Source organism: Hesperophylax consimilis, chromosome 17, assembly GCF_061612785.1.
Source record: "Hesperophylax consimilis isolate HC1 chromosome 17, BYU_Hcon_1.0, whole genome shotgun sequence".
In the NCBI taxonomy this organism is placed as follows: domain Eukaryota; kingdom Metazoa; phylum Arthropoda; class Insecta; order Trichoptera; family Limnephilidae; genus Hesperophylax; species Hesperophylax consimilis.
The window spans coordinates 24,661,523-24,688,096 of NC_142852.1; the positions used below are offsets into that span (position 1 = coordinate 24,661,523).

Genomic DNA, 26,574 nt, shown 5'->3' on the forward strand with positions numbered 1-26,574 from the left:
CGAAGAAGAATGTCTTCATATTGCTTGCTCATCCCCGCTAGAGTGGCAAGAATTTGCGTGTTTTGTTCGAGTAGTTTGGCGAGTAGTTCACTATCAATAAGTGAACTGCCACTGGGTTTGACAGTCGGTGTGACACAAATGCATTGTTTACATTTTATGAGGGCACGCCGCTCCTTAGAGAGGCGACGGTAGGTACTTTCCGTCACACCTCCACATTGCAGATGGAATGTCTCCTTGCAGGTTACGCACACAAAAATAGACTCGTCTGAAAGTGTTGGTTCGGAACATTTTTGACAGGTATTATTCATGTTGATGATGTATGATACGTTGATGATGTTTCACTGTTATTTTATGTTATTTGTAATAGGCAGTAAAAGTTTTGCTATAAGCAGTCACAGTTCTTAGCACAGATAAACACTGAATTGAACTGTCACTGTCAAATGTCACTTGATCGAAAATTAAGAAACTTGTAATCGCTGTAGAATTAATGAATTATAACCAAGTTTGAAGTTTGTACACTAAATGTGACCCAAGGAATCACCTCCAATACATTTAATTTTCAATATGACGGTTTTAAATATAGATTTTATGATTTTATCGGTAGAGCAAATATCGTGGTATACACTGTTTATTGTTGTATTGTTAACATGGACTCCTTGAACATGTGCCTTCTAAATGACGGATCCCCAACAAGGTTAAGTCTACCTGGGCAGAGCCCTAGTGCGGTGGATATAACTTTTTGTTCCCCAAGTATATATCCACTAATTTCCTGGAGAACTTCATCAGACCCCTGCGGCAGTGACCACTATCCTATTATTCTAAATCTGGCTCAAGGGTTAAATACTAACCTCTTTAAAAGCAAGCCAAAATTTATCACAAAAAAAGCCGACTGGTGCCATTTTAGAGAATCTGTCCAGGGTCACACAATTTCCCTGCCTACCCCTTCTTCAGATAACTGCACCTCCTCTTACAAATTTTGGTCTGATTCCATTCTAAAATCTGCAGACAAGTCTATTCCCAAATCATCCCCTGTAGGCACGAAGGCTCACCCTCCCCCCTGGTAGGATGACGAATGCCTTCGAGTGCTGAAGGAGAGGAAAGCGGCCAATAAGACATACTGCCAACAGATGACAGTGGAAAATTTCTTGAAAGCCAAGAATGCCCAAGCTGTTGCTAAACATACATTCCGTTTTAAAAAAAAAACAGCTGGCGTGATTTCTGCACTAATATATCCCCTGCTACTCCGGCGGGGGAGGTTTGGTCCATGATTCGCAGGTTTAGGTCTTCCTTTACCCTGCCGAAGTCATCTCACAATTCTGGTATTTGGATTTCTGACTTTCTTAACAAAATTGCTCCCACTTATGTCAAGATACATTGAAATATGCATATTTCAATGTACATATATTATATATATAGTATTATAGTATTATATTATATATATAGTATTATATATATAGTATTATCTATATATATATATATAGCATATTTCAATGTTTCAAAGCCCGGAGCAGAACCTCCTTTCATACCAGTTATAATAGAAACTATTTCGTCCTCTGTGGTGATTTCAAATGTTGCCATTTTTTTATCAGCATCAATATTACAGTCCGGAGATGTTATATTTTGGTCAATATGTATAAGATTGGCTAGATTTTTCCCTACGTTTGCAAAATAGGTGTTAAATATATTTGCAGCTTTTGATGGGTTTTCTTTACAACATATTTTCGAGTTATCATGATTTATAGCACTGATTTCATTATTCCTGTATTTTTTTGTCAATTATTTCATTTATCACCGTCCATACTCTTTTACTATCATTTTCAGCCACCAACTACCAACTTATGTGTATAATAACTTTCTTTTGTATGTTTTATAATATAAGAAAGTTTGTTTTTATATGCTTTAAAATGATTGAGTAAATTTTTATTATTTGGTTGTTGAGTAGTTAATTTGTATAGAGCTTGCTTATGTCGTACAGATACTACCCATTACCTCCATGACGATGTCTATAGGCATCAAAAAAATAGATGAAAAGTATCACAGTTCACTGTGAATAAAGCTAAATCCCTCCAAGTTGTTATGCAGCATTTACAGATTGGTATGTTAGCTTTCTATAATTAGCATAATTTAATAAATTTTATTAATTATTCTATTTTTAATATTTTTTTTTACTAAAGCCCTGAAAATAGACCCATTTTGAAAAAAAATAAAATTTAAAACGGAAAAAAATAATACATGTGCGAATCAAATATTGTTATCAAAAGATGAAATAGTCGACAACACTGTTTCAACATAGTATTATATGCATAAGATGACCGCTGGATGTCACTGAAATCAGGTGATGCCTGTGCGCAAACTTTGGAGGTTAGCTGTGACAGTGTTTTCATATGTTTTTGGTTAGCTTGCCTTCAAATAATACGGTTTTTTGTGTTTTTAAGGGTGATTTTTATTAAAAATAATAGTAAGTATACAGTTTTCGGATATTTTAAAACAGATAATGTTGATGAACAGACGGACGAAGACCTGATTGATGATGATTTGATGGCATATCACGACTTGTCTGGAATCAGCCTTCTACATCCTCTGGTGCGAGTCGTAATACTTTGCGAATATCTATTTCAAATGCACCACCAGCCAAAAATCAAAACTACAGTAAACTGTTGCGTTCCTGAACCGCTGAATGTGGTGCATAAAGATATGTACGAAAAGCTGAAGTCTTATAATGCTTTCGAAGTGTTTTCATTATTCTTTGATGACGAAGTGATTCATTTTATTCTTGAGAGTATGATCAAATACGCTCGATTTAAAACCAATACCGAATTCCAGTAAGATATATACGAATTGAAGCGTTTTCTTGGTTTCTGTGTTGACCGGCTACAACACATTGCCATCTACCACAGATTATTATTTGTCTGACCCGACCTTGGGTGTAAGCCTCATCAAAAAAGGAACCAACGTCCACATTTCGAGCTTATAAAGCGCCAGATACATTTTTGCGATAACAACAATCTAGATATAACCGACAGAATGGCTAAGGTATAGTAGCCATAACATAAACTTTTTATATTTAGTATTCTTCGACTAACGTTCCATCTTTATTTGTAGGTTCGTCCATTGTTTCATGCTAAACGTGAAATATCTTCAATTTGGTGTTTTTGTACACAAACTTTCCATCGACGAGCAAATGGTGTCATATTTCGGTCGGCATTATTGCAAGATGTACATTAGGAATAAGCCAATCAAAGTTGGCTACGAGATTTGGTGTCTTGCTTCCTCCGATGGCTACCTGTTTCGAAACAATGCAATGCCATATTAGATATAAGATTAGAGTTTCTGATACATATGACCCCGTATTAGGTCAGAGATTATCCGTCGTACTGTCTATAATGGAAAATATAGAGTTCCCCGCACGCCAATAGCTATTTATGGACAATTTCTTCACATCTCACCATTTGATATGTATCCTGAAGGATAAGAAAATGTGCGCTACTGGCATATGTTAGCCAGTTCGCTTCCATAACCTTGAAGCTTCAGGCAAGTTGAAGACAGGAAAGTAATTGCCTAAAGGTAACATTTTCTTCTATATTTCCCTTGCGCATAGCGAACATTTACCTAGCAGGTGAATTTGATGCCGTGTTAGACGTAGAAAGCCAAATCCTCGTATGCCGTTGGTTAGGACAACCGTGAAGTAACAGTGGCCACGAACTAAGATCGAATGGAGCCGGTAAGTCAAGTGCAGAGTTGGCAGAAATTGAAGAAAGACTAAAACGGCAAAGTTTTAGGAAGCATGCAAAACAAATCGGTTACCCAGTATGCCAACACGAAATTATAATTTGGGAATGGGTGGGGTAGACCTTTATGATAATGGTATACAAAATTATCTGGTCAACATTCGGTCAAAGAAGTGGTACTGGCCTTTATTTGCATCTTGCCTGAGCAGCACTCTTTTAAATGGATGGAAGTTGCTATGCTTCTTTAGGAATTAAGAGGATGATATGTGAAACTAGATGAATAGGCGACAGAGAAAACCATCCCAGAAGGCATTCCGTGTGGAAGTTACCTGTACTCTTTTATTGTCTTTTCTAAATCAGGTCAATACCGGATTCGGAGATTCTCGTGTGAAGGAAGAAGGCCATGACGCAGAAGATGGGAATCGTGTGCGTCGAATGCAAGAATTTCATTTGACATATCGTGGCGAATCTCGAATTCGTTGTGCTCTATGTAAAAAAAATCCAACAGTCTATCGGTGACGGCCCTGCAACCGCGCCCTTCATTTATCGTATCACTTAGAGAATAATTTGCTTAGATTTGGTTACTTTTCCTCATTTTACAATGTTTTTTTTAAATATTGAATTTTTTTTTTATTTTGCGTATTTTCCATTTATATATTTTTTTTCAATGAATTAAAAACAAAGGCAATAATATTTATTTCATATAATCAATATAATTCAAACAGTTGACTGCATTTTACCCATAGCTGACAAATTTTGTTAGGGTGGGTTACCTCTAAGAGTTGCGTTTAGGCATCAATTTTCTAGACGCTCTGGCGAGAGGGCGGGCTGGTGGAAAATTGTAAAACTGATTTTGGGGTTTTCTTTAAGCCTAAACTATCGGATTATAATGATGATTCAAGTTTATAAAAATAAAAATAAAATCATGGAGGTAATGGGTTTTAAACCGTGAGTAATCCATGGTTTTATAGGTTTAAATGTAGATAGTTTGGATTTGGGTATTATATTATTTGATGAGTCATTTATGTATTTGGGAATTTTTTCTTCAAATATTTTACAACAAACATTGACATCATTAAATTGAAATAATTCTATCCAATTTTCCGATTCTAATTTATTTTTTATTGTATCCATATCGAGTACTATTTTTGAGGTATTATTTTGTTTAAATGATGGCAATATAGGATTGCTAAATTTATGGATAAACATAAATGAGTAATGATCAGTAATATGAGTATGAATGACAGCTGATTTTATATTGTGGATATCAGGAATATTTGTAAAAATATGATCTTAACATGAAGGTCGTTGATCTGGAACGTTCCTAGTATATGAATTTACGCACGATAAATAGTTGAGTTCCGCTAACATGTTCAGGTATTTATCTTTATCCATACTATAGTAGTCGTTTGCGATATCTAAATTGATATCCCCAACAATAACATTATTTTGGTTTCTAAAATTGAATAAAATATTTTTTAATTCATTTATAACTTGTGATATTATCGAAATATGCATACGATAAATAGCAATAATGTTTATTTATGTCCTTATTCAATATTCAAAATGTAAACATTTCTAACACTGTCATCTATTCTAATCTCTTTAATATCGAGTACATTTTACTGGTTGGATATGAATATTCCGACACCAGAGTTTTTGTTTAATTTTGTTATAGTTGTATAATATGAATACCCCGGAAGAGTATGATTCAATTCCCCGGCTGAATGCGTTTCTGTTAACACTATGCGTATGCATCCCGGAAAATAATTTAACTCTTTTAATGATATTATTAATTCATCTATGTTTTTTTCTATGATTCTAATGTTTACAAAAAATAGGCTTAATCCTTTTTCATGGCAGGTTTATTGAAATCTTTTATGGATTGACATAATTTTTCTTCTATATACATGTAAAAGGTTTTTATCCTGTGTGAGTCAGCATGTGGTTCTTTCAATTGCACTTTTGAGAACATGAATAATTGCACTGAGAGGTACAAGAAAAATGTTTTTTTTTCACTGTGAGTCAGCATGTGGCTCTTTAAAGTGCCCTTTCGAGAAAATGAATTAAAGCACTCAGGACATGTAAAGGTTTTTTCCTGTGTGAGTCAGCATGTGGCTCTTTAAATTGCTCTTTTGAGAAAATGAATAATTGCACTCAGAACTTGAAAAAGGTTTTTCTCCAATGTGAATCAGCATGTGGGTAGTCAAACGGCTTTTTTGACTACATAAATAGTTACTCTCGGAACATGAAAAAGGTTTTTCTCCAGTGTGAATCAGCATGTGGCTTATCAGTTGACCCCTTCCATTATATGCATAGTTGCACAGGTGACATGAAAAAGGTTTTTCTCCACTGTGAGTCAGTATGTGGCTCGTTAGGTCGCTCTTTCGATAACATGCATAGGTGCACACGGACCATGAAAAAGGTTTTTCTTTACTGTGAATCCGCATGTGTTCGTTTAGTTCGCTTTTTGATAACATGCATAGTTGCACTCCTAACACGAAAAAGGTTTTTCTGCACTGTGAGTCAGCATGTGGCTCTTTAATAACTCTTATGATTACATGCAAAGTTGCACACAGAACATGAAAAAGGTTTTTCTCTACCGTGAATCAGCATGTGCCTCTTCAGCTGACCCTTTCGACAACACACATAGTTGCACACGGAACATGAAAAAGGTTTTGGTCCACTGTGAATCAGAATGTGCCTCTTTAGCTGACCCTTTCGACAACACGTATAGTTGCACATGGAACATGAAAAAGGTTTTTCTCTACTGTGAGTCAGCAAGTGTGTCTTCAGGTTACACTGTTGATAACTTGCATAGTTGCACTCCGAACATGAAAAAGGTTTTTCTCCACTGTGAATTAGCATGTGCCCCTTCAGCTGACCCTTTCGAAAACACGCATAGTTGCACACGGAACATGAAAACAGTTTTTTTCCACTGTGAGTCAGTATGTGGCTCTCTAAATGACCCTTATGATTACATGCATAGTTGCACAAGGAACATGTAAAAGGTTTTTCTCCACTGTGAGTCCGCATGTGGGTCGTTAGGTCGTTCTTTCGATAACATGCATAGGTGCACACGGAACATGAAAAAGGTTTTTCTTTACTGTGAATCCGCATGTGTCCGTTTAGTTCGCTTTTTTGATAACATGCATAGTTGCACTCCGAACATGAAAAAGGTTTTTCTCCACTGTGAATCAGCATGTGCCTCTTCAGCTGACCCTTTTGAGAACACGCATAGTTGCACATGGAACATGAAAAAGGTTTTTCTCCACTGTGAGTCAGCAAGTGTGTCTTCAGGTTACCCTGTTGATAACTTGCATAGTTGCACTCCAAACATGAAAAAGGTTTTTCTCCACTGTGAATCAGCATGTGGCTCTTTAAATGACCCTTATGATTACATGCATAGTTGCACAAGGAACATGTAAAAGGTTTTTCTCTTACATGGTTGCGTACGTTTATTGCAAAATTTGACTTAGGACAGGAGGAGTAGTTGTGATGGGGAGGAGTGAATCCGTTTTCCACAAATTGCGTCTGAAGATCTGTCGACAAATTTGAAAAATAACATGGGTGAAAAAGACTCAGTTAAACTTATTTCCTAAACTTAGAGTTAATAAGCGAAGTAAGTTCGTAGAAAGGTTAAAAAAAATAGGAGTCCGAATCGTTCAAGTTTACAGTGAAAAATTGGTTTTACCTGCTTCCTTGGTAATTCTTCCAAAGCGTTCTAAGCATTCCTCTTTTACATCCGGCAGGTCTATGTCAACTTTCATATAAGTAAGCGCCACTTCACTTTCTTGTCGGGGTCCAAGATCTGCGTTTGTGGTGACTGTCTTTACATTAATGTTTTCTGGAATAAAAAAGGACAGTTAATAGAATGAATCTTTGCATGGCCAGCCCCTAACCAAACGGTGCCAGGCGCGAATTTAATTTTGGCTGCCATTACAGTCTAAATTAGTACACGCCGAGGCAGGATATCACTGTAATCATTAAAATGATGATTTGTGTTATTTGTTGAGCGGTATTTATCAAAAATAATATCAAGGGCGATGTGTAAGGTTAAGTTTTCAATTAAGCAAGCAAATTTCTCGTCCTACAAAAAGCTTTAAAAATCGTTATCTACATTGTGATTTTCATACAAAAACTAATTGTATCACATTCAAAAAGTGGATCGTTTTCCGATTATTAAATAATCAAAGTGTGAACACATCTATTATAACAGTGATTCTAAAAACAAATTCTTATTAGCGTAACAAGTGACATTTAAAGCCATAGACATAAACCTAATGAAATATTGTTCTGGCTGTCACTGAAACCAGAGACAATATTTTGAATTTGAATTGAAGTGGGGGCATTTTTGAACCCAATTTTCTTGCAAACCGTGAACAAAATGTCTAATACCCAAACACGTAGCAATAAATCAAACCTTGATAAAGAGGACAAACAAACTATGGATAAAATTTTTGATTATATCGACAAAAAGTTTGATTCTTTAAAAAAGGATATAATTCAAAAAATTGAATGTCAGAATACGGAATCTATAAAAAGTATTGAGTACATAAGTGCTCAATATGACGAAATTATTAAAAAACTGGATACAAATAATAACCAAAATAAATCAATCCAAAACGAACTTGAAAATATGAAAAAAGAGCAAGTGGGAAAAAACGCTACAGTAAAAAAAATGGAACTAAGACTAGATGAAATTGAATATACATCAAATCTGCACTACCTAGAAATTGCAGGAATTCCACAAAGAAATGGTGAACAACTGGAGGAAATTATAAAAAAAGTCGCATCTGCAGCTGGAGTTCAAATCAAACACGCTGATATAAACAATGTGACCAGAACTACAGACCGAAGACTTAATGCTCCGCCAAAAATCCTAGTAAAATTTACAGAAATTAAACTAAAAGAAATCCTTCTATCTAAAAAAAGAGAAATGGACCTTAATTTACTAAAGGATTTGACAAACGAAAAAGTGTACATAGGTGAAGTAATAAGTCCCTACAAAAAAGAGTTGCTTTGGATAGCAAAGCAACTAGCCAAAGAAAAAAATTATGAATTTGTTTGGATCAAAAATGGGAAAATAATGGTTCGTAAGGGTCATGATCAAAAAATTTTGTACGTAAATCATCTGGACGACCTCGATAAATTAATATAACAAATCACTTACTTGAACACACCAAACTGAAATACCTACTGAGAACATGGATAAGGAAACAATAACTACAAACAAACCAGATGAACTGCTAACTCTTAAAAACAATTTTAATATATTAAATAAAAAATATACGAAGTATCAACAAAAACTTCGATGAACTTCAGATATTAATTAAGAATCTAAAAATTAATCTTGATATAATTATCCTCACTGAGTGCTGGATAAAGGATAAATATTCACCCTTGCATATTAATAATTACACCTCATATGCAACCAATTTGAATTACACAAAAAATGATGGTGTGATAGTGTACATTAACACGTAAAACCCGGAGGTTGAAAATGAAACACATGCGGCGGTGGTGGGTCCAGATTGACCCGGCTGAAATGATGAAATTAAATGGCTTTTTATGCATTTTTCGTTCATATTCTTACTTTTATATGATATTATTGTAGTTCCTCATTAACTCATAACATATCCCCTGTGTTTCTTGTATGAAGATGGAAGTTTTAGAAATTAGTATTCCGTAAATTTTGCGGTTCGTCGATATACAGCGGCGCGGACATCCCGCGCAACAGCTAATCAACGACTGAATTGACGACGGGCCTGACACGGCCGAGCGGGTGCCGGGTTGACGGTCAGGGGAATGAGGAGGGCAGTGCGGGAGAGGGGGACAGGAAGCGTTCGTCAGCGGAAACAAACATTTTTATTTCTATAATTATTAAAATTTTCGATGGTGTGCATTTACAAAAATATCGTGTATTATTTAAAATACCAGAAATAAATCACTTATTTGATAATTTACTTGTGGCTGTACCTCTAATAGAAAGATGTGTAAAGAGAAAATAAATTCAATTTATAGCCATATTAAACGATGATTGCTTATGCAAATATTAGAAAATATTATATAATGGCATTCAAATTCAAGTTGAGTATTTACTTTCCTCACACATTTATTTGTCACTATTAAAACCATTGAATGACACACATTAAAAAATACCAAAACTTTTATTTTTCAACAAAACAAATTTAAATTAACAATTTTCATTTAAAAAAACGGAATAAAAGCAAATTCTAAATACGAAAATACAAAAATGATTCGACGATTAATAAAATTTATATACATACACAAAACACCAAATGGATTTATTATTAAAAATTCAGCAGCAAAATAATTATATAGCACTATCAATTATAAAAAGTTTAACAGTTTTTTATTAGTTAAAATATATTAAAAATGCTAAAATTCACAAAAATAATTCATCGATATATTATATCATTCAATAAATGTTATCGAAACGTATATTGCTAAGAATATAGCGGAAGCGATCTCTAGATAAAGCGGAGGGGAAAAAATGCTGCCGGAATAAATCCTCGGTAGTCCAAAGTTCGCTTAGTTCTAACTTTCGGCCGCGATTTCTTCCTGAAGCCAAAAGAACTCCAAAAAATGCATACATTTCTGTCTTCGTAATGTTAGGAAAGCTAGAATTTTTCGGATTGAGCTGACAGAATTTATTCGTATTTTCAATAATTTCCTGCACCATTTCATTTGAAATAAACAAATCAAAAGCATCTCTGATGGATACTATGTTCTGGCTACCGTTTTTCAATCCAGGGGTAGAAGAAATAATGTTATGGCTTCTGGTACGTGAGCTGGCTGGTGGCGCAGAATTCCATTGGAATCCGGAATTCGACACGTATAAATGTTGATCTGCAACGGATTCATTCGAATTTCCTACACTAACTTCATTATCACTTCTTTTTCCACTTTCAGATATTTCCTCTAGTAATATTTCTTCCGGATCACTTTCAAATTCTGGATCTAATGTTTCGAATTCCAAGTCGCCATCATCACTGATCTCACTGTTCGAACTGAAGTAGCTTTTCGATCTCATTATCAGATAAATAATTTTGCTTTGCCATTGCGTTCGTACGCTACGAAAAAAAAAATTAAAACAAAGTCACAAACAAAAATCACAATACTAGAAATGTGCCCGAATGGTTGACAACATCTGCGCTGACTGTGAGAGACAAAGACGGAAGGACAGAGCGAGAGATATGCTGTTTCGTCGGCTGCTCGAATTCAACTGAGAAGAAATGGAGTTTTTGCGTGTTTTTATACACAATTATTCTTATAACTTTTTTAAAACGTGTCCGATTTTAATCATTTTTGAGTCGAAATGTGGGTAAATATTTGATGAAAGAATAGACAAAAGGAAATTAGCCTAAACGAGATATTTGCGGCAAAATCTTTTTTTTTTAAAACACTGGGTCAAACCAGACCCATCACCGGAGTCGAGGTGTTAAAGATGACACTAAAACTGAAGTCAATGAAATAAATTACCCAAATGCAAACTGTTTGAAAATCAAAGTGGGTGATGAAACCACTATATTAGCTCTGTATCGATCACCAGCTACAAATAATATTAATCAGTTTCTTGAAACGCTTTCTAATGAACTCAATCTTCTAAAAAACAAAAAAAATGTCTTCCTCATCGGAGATATAAATATTGACATACTAGAAAACGGTCATCCAAATAGAACTGATTATCTGCAAACACTGGCCGCCCACGGACTTGAAAGTTTGATAAATAAACCTACGCGTGTTACAAATGACAGCAAATCTTGCATCGACCACATATTCAGCAAGACTGTTAAACCAACCAACTCTATCATATTCACCTCTACTATAACCGACCACTATACAACAATTTTATCTATAACAAAAAAGGAAATACAAAGATCGCAGCCCTACCCAATTATCGTGCAGAAGACAGAAACCATATGGAATGAAGTAAAACAACAATTACTAAATACAAACTGGATAAACCTACTGGAGAACCTTGATACAAATAGTGCCTGGAGTAAATTCATTGAATATATAACTCATACCATCATGTCAAATACCAAATCAATAGAAAAAAAGATTTCACATAAAAATCAACATCTTAAACCATGGATAACCCAAAGCGTTATAAATTGCATTAGAAAAAGAGATGAACTACACAGGAAAGTTAGATTAAATCCTTGTGATATTTTTATACAACGATATTATAAAAGATACAGAAATATTTGCAAAAATGTTGTACGCAATGTCAAAGAAAATTATTATAAGAAAAAAATAGACGAATGTAACAATGACCCACGCAAATTATGGAAGATCATTAATGAAATTACAAGTGCAAAATCATCCCATAACAAAAACATAGATGAACTAACAATTGAAAATACCCAAATCTCTTTCGAAAAGCATCCGGACAAAATTCTCGAATACGTAAACGAATTTTTTACAAATATAGGGTCAAAATTGGCAAAGCAAATCAGACATCCAAAAACTAGCATTTTACCAGAAGAAAAGGAAAGTATGAACCAGATAGATAAATTAAAGTTAACTAATGTAACCAATACTGAAATCAGAAACGCAATTGCATCCCTCAATGTTAATAAATCATCGGGAAATGATATAATCTCAAATAAAACAATAAAACAACTCCAAAATGAACTGACCTTCCCTTTGACATACTTGGTCAATCTGTCTATATCTACAAATGTATTCCCCTCATGCCTTAAAAAAGCAACAGTTATACCTATACATAAAAGTGGTAACAAAAAGGATATATATAACTACCGACCCATAAGTCTCTTAAGCTCCTTTTCAAAAATCTTGGAAACTGTAATGAAGAAGCAAATTGTTCATTTTCTTGAACAAAACAAATTATTATCACCATCCCAATATGGCTTTAGGGAAAATCTAAGCACCAATGATGCCATAGAAAATCTAACAAGCATAGCCATAAAAAACATAGATGAAGGGAAAAAGTGTTTGGCTTTATTCATAGATCTTCAAAAAGCTTTTGACACAATAGACCATAAAATACTACTAACTAAGCTAAAAAAAATAGGAATGGCCGAAACAACAATGAACTTATTAGAGTCATATATAACAGGGCGAGAACAACAAGTACAAATTGGCAAACAAAAGAGCAAACTACTATCTTTAAACTATGGCGTCCCTCAAGGAAGTGTACTGGGACCGATCCTATTCATTATCTATATCAACGATTTAACTAACCTTACCATTAAAGGAAACATAATAAGTTTTGCTGATGATACTGTTTTATTATTTCAAGAAGAAAATTGGACGGATACATTTAATGAGGCTGAAAAGGGGCTTAGTGCACTTCAAAATTGGCTTAAAATCAACTCGCTTACCCTTAATATAAGCAAAACAAAATATATAACATTTTCAATAAACGCAAGGAGCCAACCAATAAAATCACTAGAACTAAAACTACACGAATGCCATGGAAATAATATACAATGTTACTGCCCCGTCATCGAAAAAACACCAAACATAAAATATCTCGGAGTAATAATCGACGAAAATCTTAGATGGGACCTACACATCAAAGGTATTACGGAAAAACTCACAAGCCTTATATATTTCTTTAAAAATCTAAGAAACGTATTAAATAAAAAGGATATGAAAAAGGTCTACTACGCATTATGTCATTCTCGAATTGAATATGGAATCATAGGATGGGGATCTGCTACAGATACGTACCTACACAACCTGAATACGATTCAAAAAGGAATCATAAAGACCATATTGAAAGTACCAATTAGAACGCCTTCAATTGAAATATTCAATTCCTTTGACGTACCAAATGTACAGCAAATATATGCCAGAAATATATTATTGAAGCTCTTCAAAAATAACAAATCCTCTACTAGATTGTGTATGCATAACACTAGATCGAACAAAAATGATATAAAAAATATTCCAAGTTATAAAACCACATTCGGACAAAGAAACTATACATACTTTGCAACAAAACTCCATAACATCCTTCCCCAAGACATAAAACTAATAAAAAATCCTAATGAATACAAATCATTAATAAAAATATGGCTGAAAGAGGTCAATGAAAAAACCCTAATGAAAACACTAAAAACGATATAGAAGACACTAAAAACGACATAGAAGACACTAAAAACGACATAGAAGACAAATAAACCATATTTAAATAACTTTAGTCCGCCTCGGCACAGGACCCCCTAGTGAGGAGGACTAAGAAATACAATATTTTATACTTAATTTCACCATTATATTTTGTATGTAACAATTATTTTATATAGTCGGTAAAAAAAAAATAAAAAAAAAAATAAAAAAAGTATTCTACGCCCGGAGCGAACTGCACCAATTGCGCCCGCATAGGGCCAGCCCTGTATCTTCGTCAAATTGATATTAACGAGAATTTTTTTAATTGAAAAAAAAAAAAATATTCTTTTACAAATAAATATCATTGAACAACAAGGTAAAATTAAGATAAAAAAATGACCTCAGATGTTCGCTTCAGGGACCGATTCTTCAAGAAGGAAAAACATTTCTCTAGAGCACCTGTAGTAGAGAGTTTGGTTGTTTTCGGTCAATGGGATATTATTTCTCCAATCAATATTTGTTTTTTTAACGTATAATACGTGTAATTCACATCATATCTCAAATAAAATTAGGTGAAAATCGAGGAACCGACAACCTATTATGAATAATATAATAAAGTTTAATGAGTGCTGCATTTTGGTATTTTCCGGCAAGGACACATATTAAGGTAAATATCCAATACAGCTCATGTTTTATAAGAAAGGATGTTATGCACAAGTGTGTGTCCTGTTTGCACGACATTTCAAAAGAGACATTGATTCCGGACATCGGAATTTAAAGTTCTATATTTTACACGTATGCAATGCAACAAACTGGCTGTCTGAGTACTCTCCGCATATTGCGAGCATTCCTTCGTTACAGCTGGGTGGTCGAAATCTAAATCAGAAAATGCAATTTCACCTCCATCTTCTTCCTGGAGCCCTAGTTCCGTCTTGATGGATGTAGTATCTGGCTTCAGTAGATCCATGGTCTGCTTTGGTAGAGTTTGGTTATTGGTTTAACCCCAAAAATATATCTGAAACAGAACATTGTTAAAATAAAATAAAATGATAAAAATTACAAGTTAAATTAAAACGGGATACTAATTACCCTTAAAAATTGAATAAAACAACCTGCAAATCCAGATACGGGAGAAATATCTTGGGCTGTGCATTGATAAACACCTAACTTTTAAACAGCATATTCAAAATATTATTGATAAAATCAACCCTTTAATTAGCGTATTTAGCCGTATATAATATCTGTTACCAAATTAAATTAAAAAATGTCTATATTATAGCCTCGTACATTCACATTTAAACTACTTGATTGAAATCTGCATATTTTTTATTTTTTTTTCGTGTTCTCCATAAAACGGTTATACACCAATATATCATGGAGAGGATTACAAAGTAAAAAGTTTACAGAGGCAGTTTTACGATTTTGTGACATATGTTAAAAGATAGTTACTGAATTGTCTTTAGGTGACACTGAAAATGTCGATGGCTTATGCAGAATCGTTAAGCAGTTGAGTCGCTCTGTTTATTGGCGCGTTCTGATAGGCAGAAGTCCTCGCTTTCGGAGCATATAAGAGTGCATGGGTTCTCCCTCGAGTATAATTGTTAGGGACATAAAAGTTAACCTCTTTCAGCATAGGCGGATTGTGTAGTGTACCAGAGATTAACTTAAAAAAGTTTTTGCCTAAAAATATTTTTCTGCGGGCTTCTGATGTATTGAAATCGAGCATTCCTGTTAAGAACAAGGATGAATAAAGGAATGGATAGTACCTATGTATATTCCCTCATATACAGGTAACGCATAAACCTTTTTTGTACTTTTTCTATTTCTAAGATATGGTTTTGTTCAGAAGGGGGCCAAATAATGGAGCTGTATTCCAGGATGCTGCGGACAAGTGCTTCATATGTTCTCCGTATTGCAATTCCATTAGTAAATGATCTCGCATTACGAAAAACAAATCCAAGCATTTTGTTGGCGAAGGAGACAATGTCAGATATGTGGGATTTGAAAGAGAGATTTGCTTCGAAGATAACCCCAAGGTCACGAATTTAGTTTTTGCGTTTTAATAAGTTTTTATTAATGTGATATGGATATAGAAATGTATCTTTGCATCTTGTAAATGTAATTACACTGCATTTCTGGATGCTGAATGGTAATTTATTTAATTCCGACCATTTGACAAGAGAATCAAGATCATTCTGCAGAAGAATGGAATCGATACAACTTTTGATAGCTCTGAAAAATTTGATATCGTCAGCAAAGAGGAGATATTTTAAGCGGTTAATGGTCTTGCCCATATCATTAATGAATAAAAGAAAGAGGAGGGGTCCTAGATTCGATCCCTAGGGAATCCCGGAGTTAGTTTTGTATTCGTGAGAGAACTGGTGTACTGACATGCTGACGACAATTGTGTAAGTAGCTAGCTACGAAAGAGAAAAAAATCCTGAGAGAATCCGATTTCACTCAATTTTATTAGTAAAAAATCATGGTCGAATTTATCAAATGCTTTTTCGAAGTCTGTATAAATCAGATCGAAATGTAAAAATTTTTCAAACGATTTATTTATATAGGTGGTGAGATTCATAAGGTTTGTTGAGGGTGATAGAGCGGGGCGAAATCCATGCTGATTCTCGGTGAGTGTATGTTTTGTTTGATTATATATCTGTGAGTAAATTATGGTTTCTAAAAGTTTTGCGGGTGCTGATAAGACAGCTACAGGTCTGTAATTATCGATTGCCGATTTTTGCCTTCTTTGTGTATAGGCGTGACTTTTTTTAGTTTCCACATTTCAGGGAAGGTATTATTACGAAGTCAAAAGTTAAAAATGTGCTTTAGAGGTTGAATTAGATGTTTTGAGTATGATGGGTGGTATAAAATCTGGACCGACAGAGTATTTAGGTTTTAGCTTGTGAAAAACGGCAACAATATCATCATCGTTAATTTCGTGAATTTGAACAGGTAAAGCATTGTGTGACGAATAAGCTATAGAGGAAATGTCAAGTTTGGGAATATTGTCGCTGAATACTGATTGAAAATAATCTGCGAAACCTTCTGCGATTTCAGAATATTCATTGTATTGATTTTCATTAAAGGTCATGTGATTAAGTTTGTCACAGACGCGGCGTTTATCGTTCGTGTAAGACCAAAATCAAGTGGGGTCTGTTATAATACTATTCTCTGCTTCACGTGTCAAGTCAGTGTAGGTCTTTCCAATTAACTGCTTGATTAATTTTCGTGATTTTTTTTTAAAGTTTGTTAAGGCATGTTCCGATTTAGTTTTTTTCCAAAGATGGTGCATTTTATTTTTCTCTCATATGTGATGAATGGTCTCTCCAGTGAACCATTTTGGATATTGTACATCATCTCCGAGCATACGTGTGGATCTTTTCTTTAAGCAAAAGTCAAAAATATTATTGAGCTGCTTATAAAACATTTCAGCAGCTAGGTTTAAATCGAGGCAGTCATAATGATTCCAGTTATGTTGTTCTAAGGCATTTCTAAGTGTATGATCTGAGTTTTCGTTGAAAATCCAACCCATATTTATGTCCGGGGGCAGTATGTCTGATTTTTCTTGGGTTTTTGTTATGTACTCGAGTGTGAATGATAGTGAAGGGTGATTAAGGTCTTCTTTGACAAGTGGAGAATCATGGCGACGGACAACAGCATTTTTGGAATGTATGTTAATTAATACTTAGTCTAACTTGCGTGCATTAATGTTATAAACAGTGTTTACTTGTGTCAAATCATAAAAAGAACAAAAATAATCGTAAACATCATTCGGGTTCTTCCCTAACGAAAAGTTAAAATCACCGAAGATAATAATATTTTTAGATTGTAGTTTTGCACTTTCACTAATGATTTTCTCATAAAATAATTTATATTATTCCGATTTTGTATTAAGAGGAAAGTATACTACACATATATATATGATAACATTTCTGTATGATAGTTTCACCCACAAGTCTTCACCTTGGGTTTCCGTGTATTCCAGTCTTTCAGCGTGTGAGTGGCTGTCAGCTCGGAGGGCCAGGAGTGTCCCTCCTCCGCGACTGCCTCTATCCTTCCTGTATACGTGGTATAGATTTCCGAATAGCTCGGCGGAATACGTGCCCGAAGTTAGCTACGTTTCAGTAAGAGCAACCAGAAGTGGTTTCTGACACATTACATTGGTCATAAAATCTAAAATTTTATTATTTAAACTTCTGACGTTTTGGTAGATTTCACTATTGTCGGTTTTCGTGCATGTTGGTGTCGGCCATCTTGGTTTTGGGTCGTGGCCTCCGAAATGACCATTCGTTGAAGGCCACGTTTTCAGGCCAGATCATGGGGTCCAGGAAAAAATGGAAACTATTTTCCAGAATTCCTATTTTGAAAGAGGCATACCTCTCATGTCTCGTAACGAGTTTCTCTACCGTAAATTCTAGATCGGGCTTCTTCTTTTTTAGAAATGAGGTTATTTGATCAACCGTGTTTGCCCGGTGGAACATGAGTGCAGATTTATTGGGATGGCCACCAATGAAACATACAGAAATGAACTACACGTAAAACAAAACAAAGTAGTCAAAAAGCTATTTCACTTTAAACCGAGAACATCAACAGAAAAATTATGCATGGAAACAAAACTATTAACATTAAGAAACTTTTTATGAATATTATACATGTCTCCTTATATGCAAAATAAATAATAAACTCATACATCCAAATACAGAAATCATTAAAACGTACCAAGTGCACACACACTTTACACGGCAACACGAAAAAATACATTTAAACTCCATACATACTCATTACAGCAAGCAATCCATTGGTTTCGAGAGGAGCAACATATATAATTGCCTCCCAGACGAAATTAAAAATGAAAAAAGTGTAGGTAAATTTTAAAAAAAGTTGTTCAGTTTTATGCTCAGTCAACAAAAAAATGATCGTGAATAAAATCGTAATGTTATATATTAATATGTAATGTATTAGTTTTTTCTAGTTAAATAAGTGAAAATGTAATTTTATTTTATCTAGAATAAAAAAAAACATTAAAAAAATTAAATGTGGTTTCGCTTGGAATATCCTGTCAAAATAACGAAGTCGTAGCCAAAACACATATTTTAAAACCTTGAAGATATGACAACGGTTAAGAGAAACGTTGTTTTTCGTGGAAAAACTATATTTATATATTTACAATGTTTACCGCCATTCCGCTTTTAACAAAATATCTGTTAACAATATGTTTTTTGTTGGGTAATTGTAATAAATGCCTTCTAAATACTAATCTAATAATTGGTAGACGTCAAATTGACAGTTTAAACATTCTACTGTGACAAAACGCCCAATGATTCCCTAACTAAACTGGAATAACGGCAGCTACCAAATAAATAGCGATGAATATAAGAATGAGTACTTACTTTACCAATAACCATCACAGGCGTGGGATAGTATGTTTAACAGGAAGAAACGGCTCTCGGAGAAGAAAGCACATGTCAAAAATATTTATAGGTTATGCATAGACAAGAATGAAGTCATAGACAATTATTATAATTTTCATGGCGACCAGATAACACAAAGAAAAAAACATTTTCATCATGTGACTTTTGAATACATACATATTGTTAACATACGTATTCATCATATGATAATTAATAACGGTAATTAATAAGAACGGTTATTATTAAGAAGATCTTAACTAAGAATAATGATTTTTAATGAACATTTCATATTCACCACAATTTGCCAGTCATTCCACGCGAGTGGTACCAACTGCCAATATATGGGCGGAAAGCAAGCAAGATAGCTCATTTCTCTTGGGATGCTATGATATTAAATAAACTTGCAATGAATTTGGATGTAAGTGACTGTTCTCTAAATGACTTAAAACAATTATTGAATAGTCATCTAGCTAAATGCTGACGTATGTAAAATTGTACTGTAATTGAAAAAAATATTCTTTTGTACAATTAAAAAAAAATATAAAAATATGCCAAACAACACTAAACCAACTGTCACCTTGTTTATGGTCACATTCATTCCTCCGAATACATCCGACTAAAGCCTTTTCCCCAAAAGGTGTTATTCAATCAATTATTTTCTAATTTGTTTAATTTTTTTTTTAATTCCTTTATTTTTCCCAATTTTTACATTAATTACATACAATATTATATAAATCAATACGAATAATGGGAACCCACTAAGGCGCAGCCTGTGCGTGGGTAATATATTTAAATTATTATTTTATTGTTCCTAGAAATAAACAAATTATGGGCATTTAAAATAAAAACAAGATTACACTTTGTCTAAGCGGTTTGTACAAAAAGTATTTATAATAGTGTATAATGAAGTTACAAGTGTTTAGTGTAATATATGGTGAATATTTTATGAGAAACGAAAATTGATACAAATTAAATAAAAAAAGTTTCAACTGCTGTATCGAAAAGCCATAATTTTAATTCTTTTAAATATTGAGGAAGTTTAGTAATCACTTGAATATTTTTCGGTAAAAGATTGAAAGTACGAGGTCCAATGAAACTGCAGTGTGTTTGCATTTGTTTTGTGTTCGTTTGGGGGGTATAAAATACATTATTATTTCTAATGTTGGTTCTGTTTTCATTTATTTCGAATTTATTTTTGTTTTTAACCCATTACCTCCATGATTTATTTTTTTAAACTTGAATCATCATTATAACCCGATAGTATAGACTTAAAGGAGAGCCCAAAATTAGTTTTAGAATTTTCCGCCCGCCCACCCTCTCACCGGAGCGTCTAGAAAATTGATGCCTAAACGCAACGCTTGGAGGTAACCCCCCTAAGCAAAATTTACGTCAAGTATGGGTAAAATGCAGTAAACTGTATGATTTATATTGATAATTTTAAATAAATAATTGCCATTGTTTATAATTCAATGAAAATACAATTTATCAATGGAAAATACACAAAACAACAAAAAATTCAATATATTAGAAAAAACCTTCTAGAATGAGGAAAACTAACCAAATCTAACATAATTATTCTCTAAGTGATACCGTTCGAAGCAGTCAAAATGAAGGGCGCGGTTGTAGGCCCGGCATCGATAGACCGCTGGATTTTTTTTACATAGAGCACAACAAATTTGAGATTCGCTACGATATGTCAAATGAAATTCTTGCATTCGACGCACACGATTTCCATCTTCCTTCACACGAGAATCTCCGAATTCGGCATTGACCTGATTTGGAAAAGACAATAAAAGAGTACGGGTAACCTCCACACGGAATGCCTTCTGGGAAGGTTTTCTCTGTCGCCTAGTCATCTGGTTTCCTATATCATGCTCGTACTTCCTAAAGAAGCATAGCAACTTCCATCCATTTAAAAGAGTGCTGCTCAGGCAAGATGCAAATAAAGGTCAGTACCACTTCTTTGACCGAATGTTGACCCGATAATTTTGTATCCCATTATCATGGAGGTCTACCCCACCCATTCCCAAATTATAATTTCGTGTTGGCACGCTGGGCAACCGATTTTTTTTGCATGCTTCCTTCAAAACTTTGCCTTTTTGTCTTTCTTCAATTTCTGCCAACTCTGCACTTGACTTACTGGCTCCATTCGATCATAGTTCGTGGCCACTGTTACTTCACGGTTGTCCTAACCAACGGCATACGAGGAGTGGGCTTTCTACGTCTACCACCGCATCAAATTCACCTGCTAGGTAAATGTTCGCTATGCGCAAGGGAAATAAAGAAGAAAATGTTACCTTTAGGCAATAACTTTCCTGTCTTCAACTTGCCTGAAGCTTCAAGGTTAGGAAAGCGAACTGGCTTACTTATGAATAACATATGCCAGTAGCGCACATTCTCTTATCCTTCAGGATACACATCAAATGATGAGATGTGAAGAAATTGTCCATAAATAACTTGATCATGAATAATGGCGTGCGGGGAACTCTATATATTCCATCATAGACAGTACGAAGGATAATCTTTGACCTAATACGGGGTCATATGTATCAGATGCTCAGGAATATGGCATTGCTTGGCATCAGGTAGCCTTCGGAGGAAGCAAGACACCAAATCTCGTAGCCAACTTTGATTGGCTTATTCTTAATGTACATCTTGCAATAATGTCGACCGAAATATGGCACCATTTGCTCGTCGATGGAAAGTTTGTGTGCAAAAACATCAAATACAAATAAAGATGGAACGTTAGTCATTATTATACCTTAGCCATTCTGTCGGTTATATCTAGATTGTTGTTATCACAAAAATGTATATAGCGCTTTATAAGCTCGAAATGTGGACGTTGGTTCCTTTTTTGATGACGTTTACACCCAAGGTCGGGTCAGACGAATAATAATCTGTGGTAGATGGCAATGTATTCTAGCCGGTCAACACAGAAACCAAGAAAACGCTTCAATTCGTATATATCTTACTGGAATTCGGTATTGGTTTTAAATCGAGCGTATTTGATCATCCTCTCAAGAATAAACTGAATCCCTTCGTCATCAAAGAATAATGAAAACACTTGAAAAGCATTATAAGATTTCAGCTTTTCGTACATATCTTTATGCACCACATTCAGCGGTTCAAGAACGCAACAGTTTACTGTAGTTTTAATTTTTTGGCTGGTGGTGCATTTGAAATAGATATTCGCAAGGTATTACGACTCGCACCAGAGGATGTCGAAGGCTGATTCCAGTCAAGTCGTGATTTGCCATCAAATCATCGTCAATCAGCTCTTCGTCCGTCTGTTCATCAACATTCTCTGTTTAAAAATATCCGAAAACTGCAGACTAACTATTATTTTTAATAAAAATCAGCCATAGAAACACAACAAAACCGTATTATTTGAAGGCAAGCTAACCAAAAACATATGAAAACACTGTCACAGCTAACCTCCAAACGTTGCGCGCAGGCATCACCTGATTTCAGTGACATCCAGCGGTCATCTTATGCATATAATACTATGTTGAAACAGTGTTGTCGACTATTTCATCTGTAGTTATCGTGGTGTATAAATGAAAAGATCTCTCACTCAGTATAGTGTTTATTGATAAATTGTCAGCTGATTTTACAATCACAATATTTGGCGTTTGTTGTGTACAAATACTAGGAATGCGCGCGAGACTAAGCCGTAGTAAATCGTAGGTAGGTGCAGCCGTAGCGTACAACGATAGTAATTACTGAACACTGATAATATGCTCGCTGCGTCGGGCCTATTTATACTAGACGGCCGACGGTAGCAGTGGGTAGATGGATGGCAACTAAATTGAAGACACTCGCTCGATCTGGATCATTCGCGAACTTTCGACGGCTTGGCAATTATGCCTAGGCCGTAGGCTCGAACCTTCTGGCGAGTTCTCGTAGTATTCGAGACGGACTGCAGTGTTATTGTCATCAATAGGCAGGTAGGTACTTGAAGTACGTAGATTACTTTGTTTACGATTTAACGATGCAAGTACATAATTCGGGAGTAGATACTAAGTAGGTCAAGCGGTTTATTATTAATTATTTAATGTAGATTTTTCTCGACGCCACAGACACCCCCTTCCCAGCAGCTTTGCTGAGGGCTGCGATAGAAGAAATAGCTCGGAAACGAACGTCTTTTAAATTGTGACACTTCTTAAAAAAAAAATTTTGCAAAACACATGTTCACAACACAGGCTAAAGATTCACTCAGATAACCATGGTGGCACTACTATCCGCGCTTGTGCGGAGATGGTCTGGTGCGTGATGCTCCGTGATGCCTTAACTGATCACTACAGCACTCCTCGTCATCAAGAAGCGTAGGATTGCGTTTAGGGTTAAACGTGCATTTAGGCGTTAAAGTAGTCCGGGAACCGAACACGCCTACCGGAATGTGTGGTCGTATGAGTGCGATCCGGGTTGGTAGCGGGCAAAGGAAGGGTTGAACTTATTCCTTGCGTAGTTTCCTGGGCAATGTACGCAGGTTTGAGGCGGTCTATAGTCACCGTTACCTCTTTGCCTCTGTTTAAAATGGTGAACGTTCTTTCGTTCCGGCGTACCACTTGGTGAGGGCCAGTGTAGGGTTGCTGGAGCGGGCTTTTTACGGTGTCGTCCCTTAGAAACACATGGGTAGCTGCGGGAAGGTCTTTAAAAATGAAACATTTCCTTTCGCCATGTCGGGAACCTTCCACCGGTCTTAGGTTGTTAAAATATTGCCTCAGCTCTTTGAGGAAATCGCTGGTACTGACGTCGTTTGCTGGCCGAGCAACGAGGAATTCTCCAGGTAGGCGGAGTGGCTCTCCGTACACCAGTTCGGCCGAAGTGGCAGCGAGGTCATCCCTCCAAGCTGCCCTGATTCCCATCAACACTGTGGGAAGCGCCTCAGTCCAGCGGTCATTTTGATGGCATTTAATCGCTGCCTTAAGCTGGCGGTGTAGCCTCTCAACCATGCCGTTAGCCGCAGGGTGGTTAGCCGTGGTACGTATTTGAGTCGTACCTGCCAGGCAGTTTAACTCCCTGAACAGCCTTGACTCAAACTGTCTTCCTTGATCAGTTGTAATTCGGAGCGGAGTACCGAACCTGGTAATCCACCCCTGGTAGAAAGCGCGCGCTACAGTTGCTGCTTCCTGGTCCCTAATCGGGAAAGCCTCTGGCCATCTTGTTAACCTGTCTACGCAGGTGAGGCAGTATCGGCATTCTTCAGATGAGGGCATGATGATGATATCTATGTGCACATGCTCGAATCTGGCCGATGGTCTGGGAAAAGTTCCTAAGGGTGCTGACACGTGACGTGACACCTTACTGCGTTGGCACTGTAGGCAGTTGCGTGCAAATTTACCCGCGTCTGCCTTGATGGCCGGCCAGACATAACGTTCAGTTATGAGCTTAACCGTTGTTTTGACGCCTGGGTGAGCCAGCTGATGGACTGCATTAAATGCTGCAAGCCGAAACTTTTTGGTGACGAAAGGTCTCGCTGTATTTGCAGACATATCACAGAATAAGTCCGTGTTGATGCCGGGAATGCGCACTTTCTTAAGTTGTAGGCTAGAACTTCCCTTTAAGCATTGCTCTAGTTCCGTGTCGTTCACCTGATCAGCTGCCAGTGCTGCATAGTCCAGGGGAGCGTCGACTGACTCGACCCGGGAGAGGGCATCTGCGACGATATTATCCTTGCCCGCTACGTGGCGAATATCCGTGGTGAACTGGCTAATGAAGTCAAGGTGTCGGAACTGCTTTGGGGAGCATTTATCAGCCTTCTGGTGAAAGGCGAAAGTGATGGGCTTGTGGTCCGTAAATATGGTGAACGTCCTGCCCTCTACCATGTGTCTGAAGTGTTTTACAGCGAGGTAGATGGCCAGGAGTTCTCTGTCATAAGCGCCGTATTTTCTTTCAGCCGCGCTAAATTTCTTTGAAAAGAAACCCAGCGGTTCCCAGTGACCTGCGATGAGCTGCTGGAGTGCGGCGCCAGCTGTGGTGTCAGAAGCGTCGCTGACTATGGATAGTGGGGCCTAACACTTTGGGTGAGCTAGTAAGGTCGCCTGAGCAAGGGCTTCCTTGCACTTGTCAAAGGCTTCCAAGGTCGCTGCTGTCCAGGAAATGGGTTGCTTGCCTTTCTGTTTTCCAGTGAGGAAATCATTGAGCGGTGCTTGCGTCTCTGCTGCATTGGGGAGAAACCTCCTATAAAAGTTGAGAGCTCCCAGAAAGCGTCGTAAATCCTTCACCGTTTCCGGCCGACTGTAATTTTTTATTGCGTCGACTTTCTCTGGCAGGGGTGTAGTGCCTTTACCAGACACAAGGTACCCCAAGAATTTTACTTCAGGCAATCCAAAATGGCATTTGCTGGCGTTGACGACCACCCCATATTCCTGCAGGCGCTGGAACAAGGTCTTGAGGTGGTTCACGTGTTCCTCTTCTGATGATGAGGCAATGAGGATGTCGTCGATGTATGCATAGCAAAAGTCCAATCCTCTGGTGACCTCATCGATAAAACGTTGAAACGTCTGGGCTGCGTTACGGAGGCCGAAGGACATCACTGGAAACTCGAAGAGTCCGAACGGCGTGGATATTGCCGTCTTCGGGATGTCTTCAGGAGCTACAGGAATCTGGTTGTAAGCTCGTACCAGATCTATTGTGGAGAATATCTTGGTATCCCTCAGCGACTGGGCGAAATCTTGGATGTGTCGGACTGGGTACCGGTCAGGTATAGTTCTGGCGTTCAATCCGCGGTAATCACCGCATGGTCGCCATTGGTCGTCCTTCTAAGGGACCATGTGAAGTGGGGATGCCCAACAGCTCTCAGAAGGCCGGGCAATTCCTAATCGGACCATGGTCTCAAACTCCTTCTTGGCCCGTTTGAGCTTGTCAGGGGCGAGGCGGCGATTACGTTCTGCAACTGGAGGACCTGGAGTAGTCCTAATGTGGTGAAGGGTAGTATGGCGAACTTCCTTCATGGCGCCGTCAGGGCGCGTAAGGTCCGGATACTGTTGTAAAAGTTTGTGGTAGGGGGATGTCCCTGTGACAGTCTTTATGGAAGCTGTCATGTTGTTACTGCGCCTGCCTGTAGTTGTCAGGTTCGTCACCTGATCCAGCAATCGTCTGTTGTGGACATCAACTAGGAGCTCGAATCGTGCTAGAAAATCCGCTCCTATGATGGGCCTGGAGACGTCAGCAATGACGAAACTCCAAGTAAAATCACGACGCAGGCCTAGGTCCAGGTTGAGCGTCAGGCTTCCATACGTCGCGATGGTGCATCCATTTGCGGCTGCCAATTCGTAGGACTGCTTGGCCGGATGGCCTTGGACTAGGCGTCGTGGGTAAACGCA

At 36.7% G+C, this 26,574-nt stretch overlaps 1 protein-coding gene across 1 annotated transcript; it reads right to left on the reverse strand.

The window, feature by feature from the left end:
- Positions 1-3,187: 3,187 nt before the first annotated feature.
- On the reverse strand, positions 3,188-19,339 carry LOC149416317 (uncharacterized). Its single transcript, XM_089641947.1, has 5 exons — positions 19,226-19,339; positions 14,733-14,847; positions 7,423-7,575; positions 7,173-7,270; positions 3,188-3,283 (listed from the first exon to the last, which is right to left on the reverse strand). Exons 2-5 carry the CDS (start codon positions 14,797-14,799, stop codon positions 3,188-3,190), a joined length of 414 nt encoding a protein of 137 aa, XP_089498073.1. The 5' UTR covers positions 14,800-14,847; positions 19,226-19,339.
- Between the last annotated feature and the right edge of the window lie 7,235 nt (positions 19,340-26,574).

What these genes read in the sequence shown, in the direction of transcription:
- LOC149416317 (XM_089641947.1), bottom strand. Translation starts at nt 14,799, where the DNA reads ATGGATCTACTGAAGCCAGATACTACATCCATCAAGACGGAACTAGGG. An exon ending in GCTCCAGGAAGAAGATGGAG is followed by an intron (nt 7,576 to 14,732) that starts GTGAAATTGCAT and finishes TTTTTATTCCAG; the next exon opens with AAAACATTAATGTAAAGACA. An exon ending in AAGAATTACCAAGGAAGCAG is followed by an intron (nt 7,271 to 7,422) that starts GTAAAACCAATT and finishes ATTTGTCGACAG; the next exon opens with ATCTTCAGACGCAATTTGTG.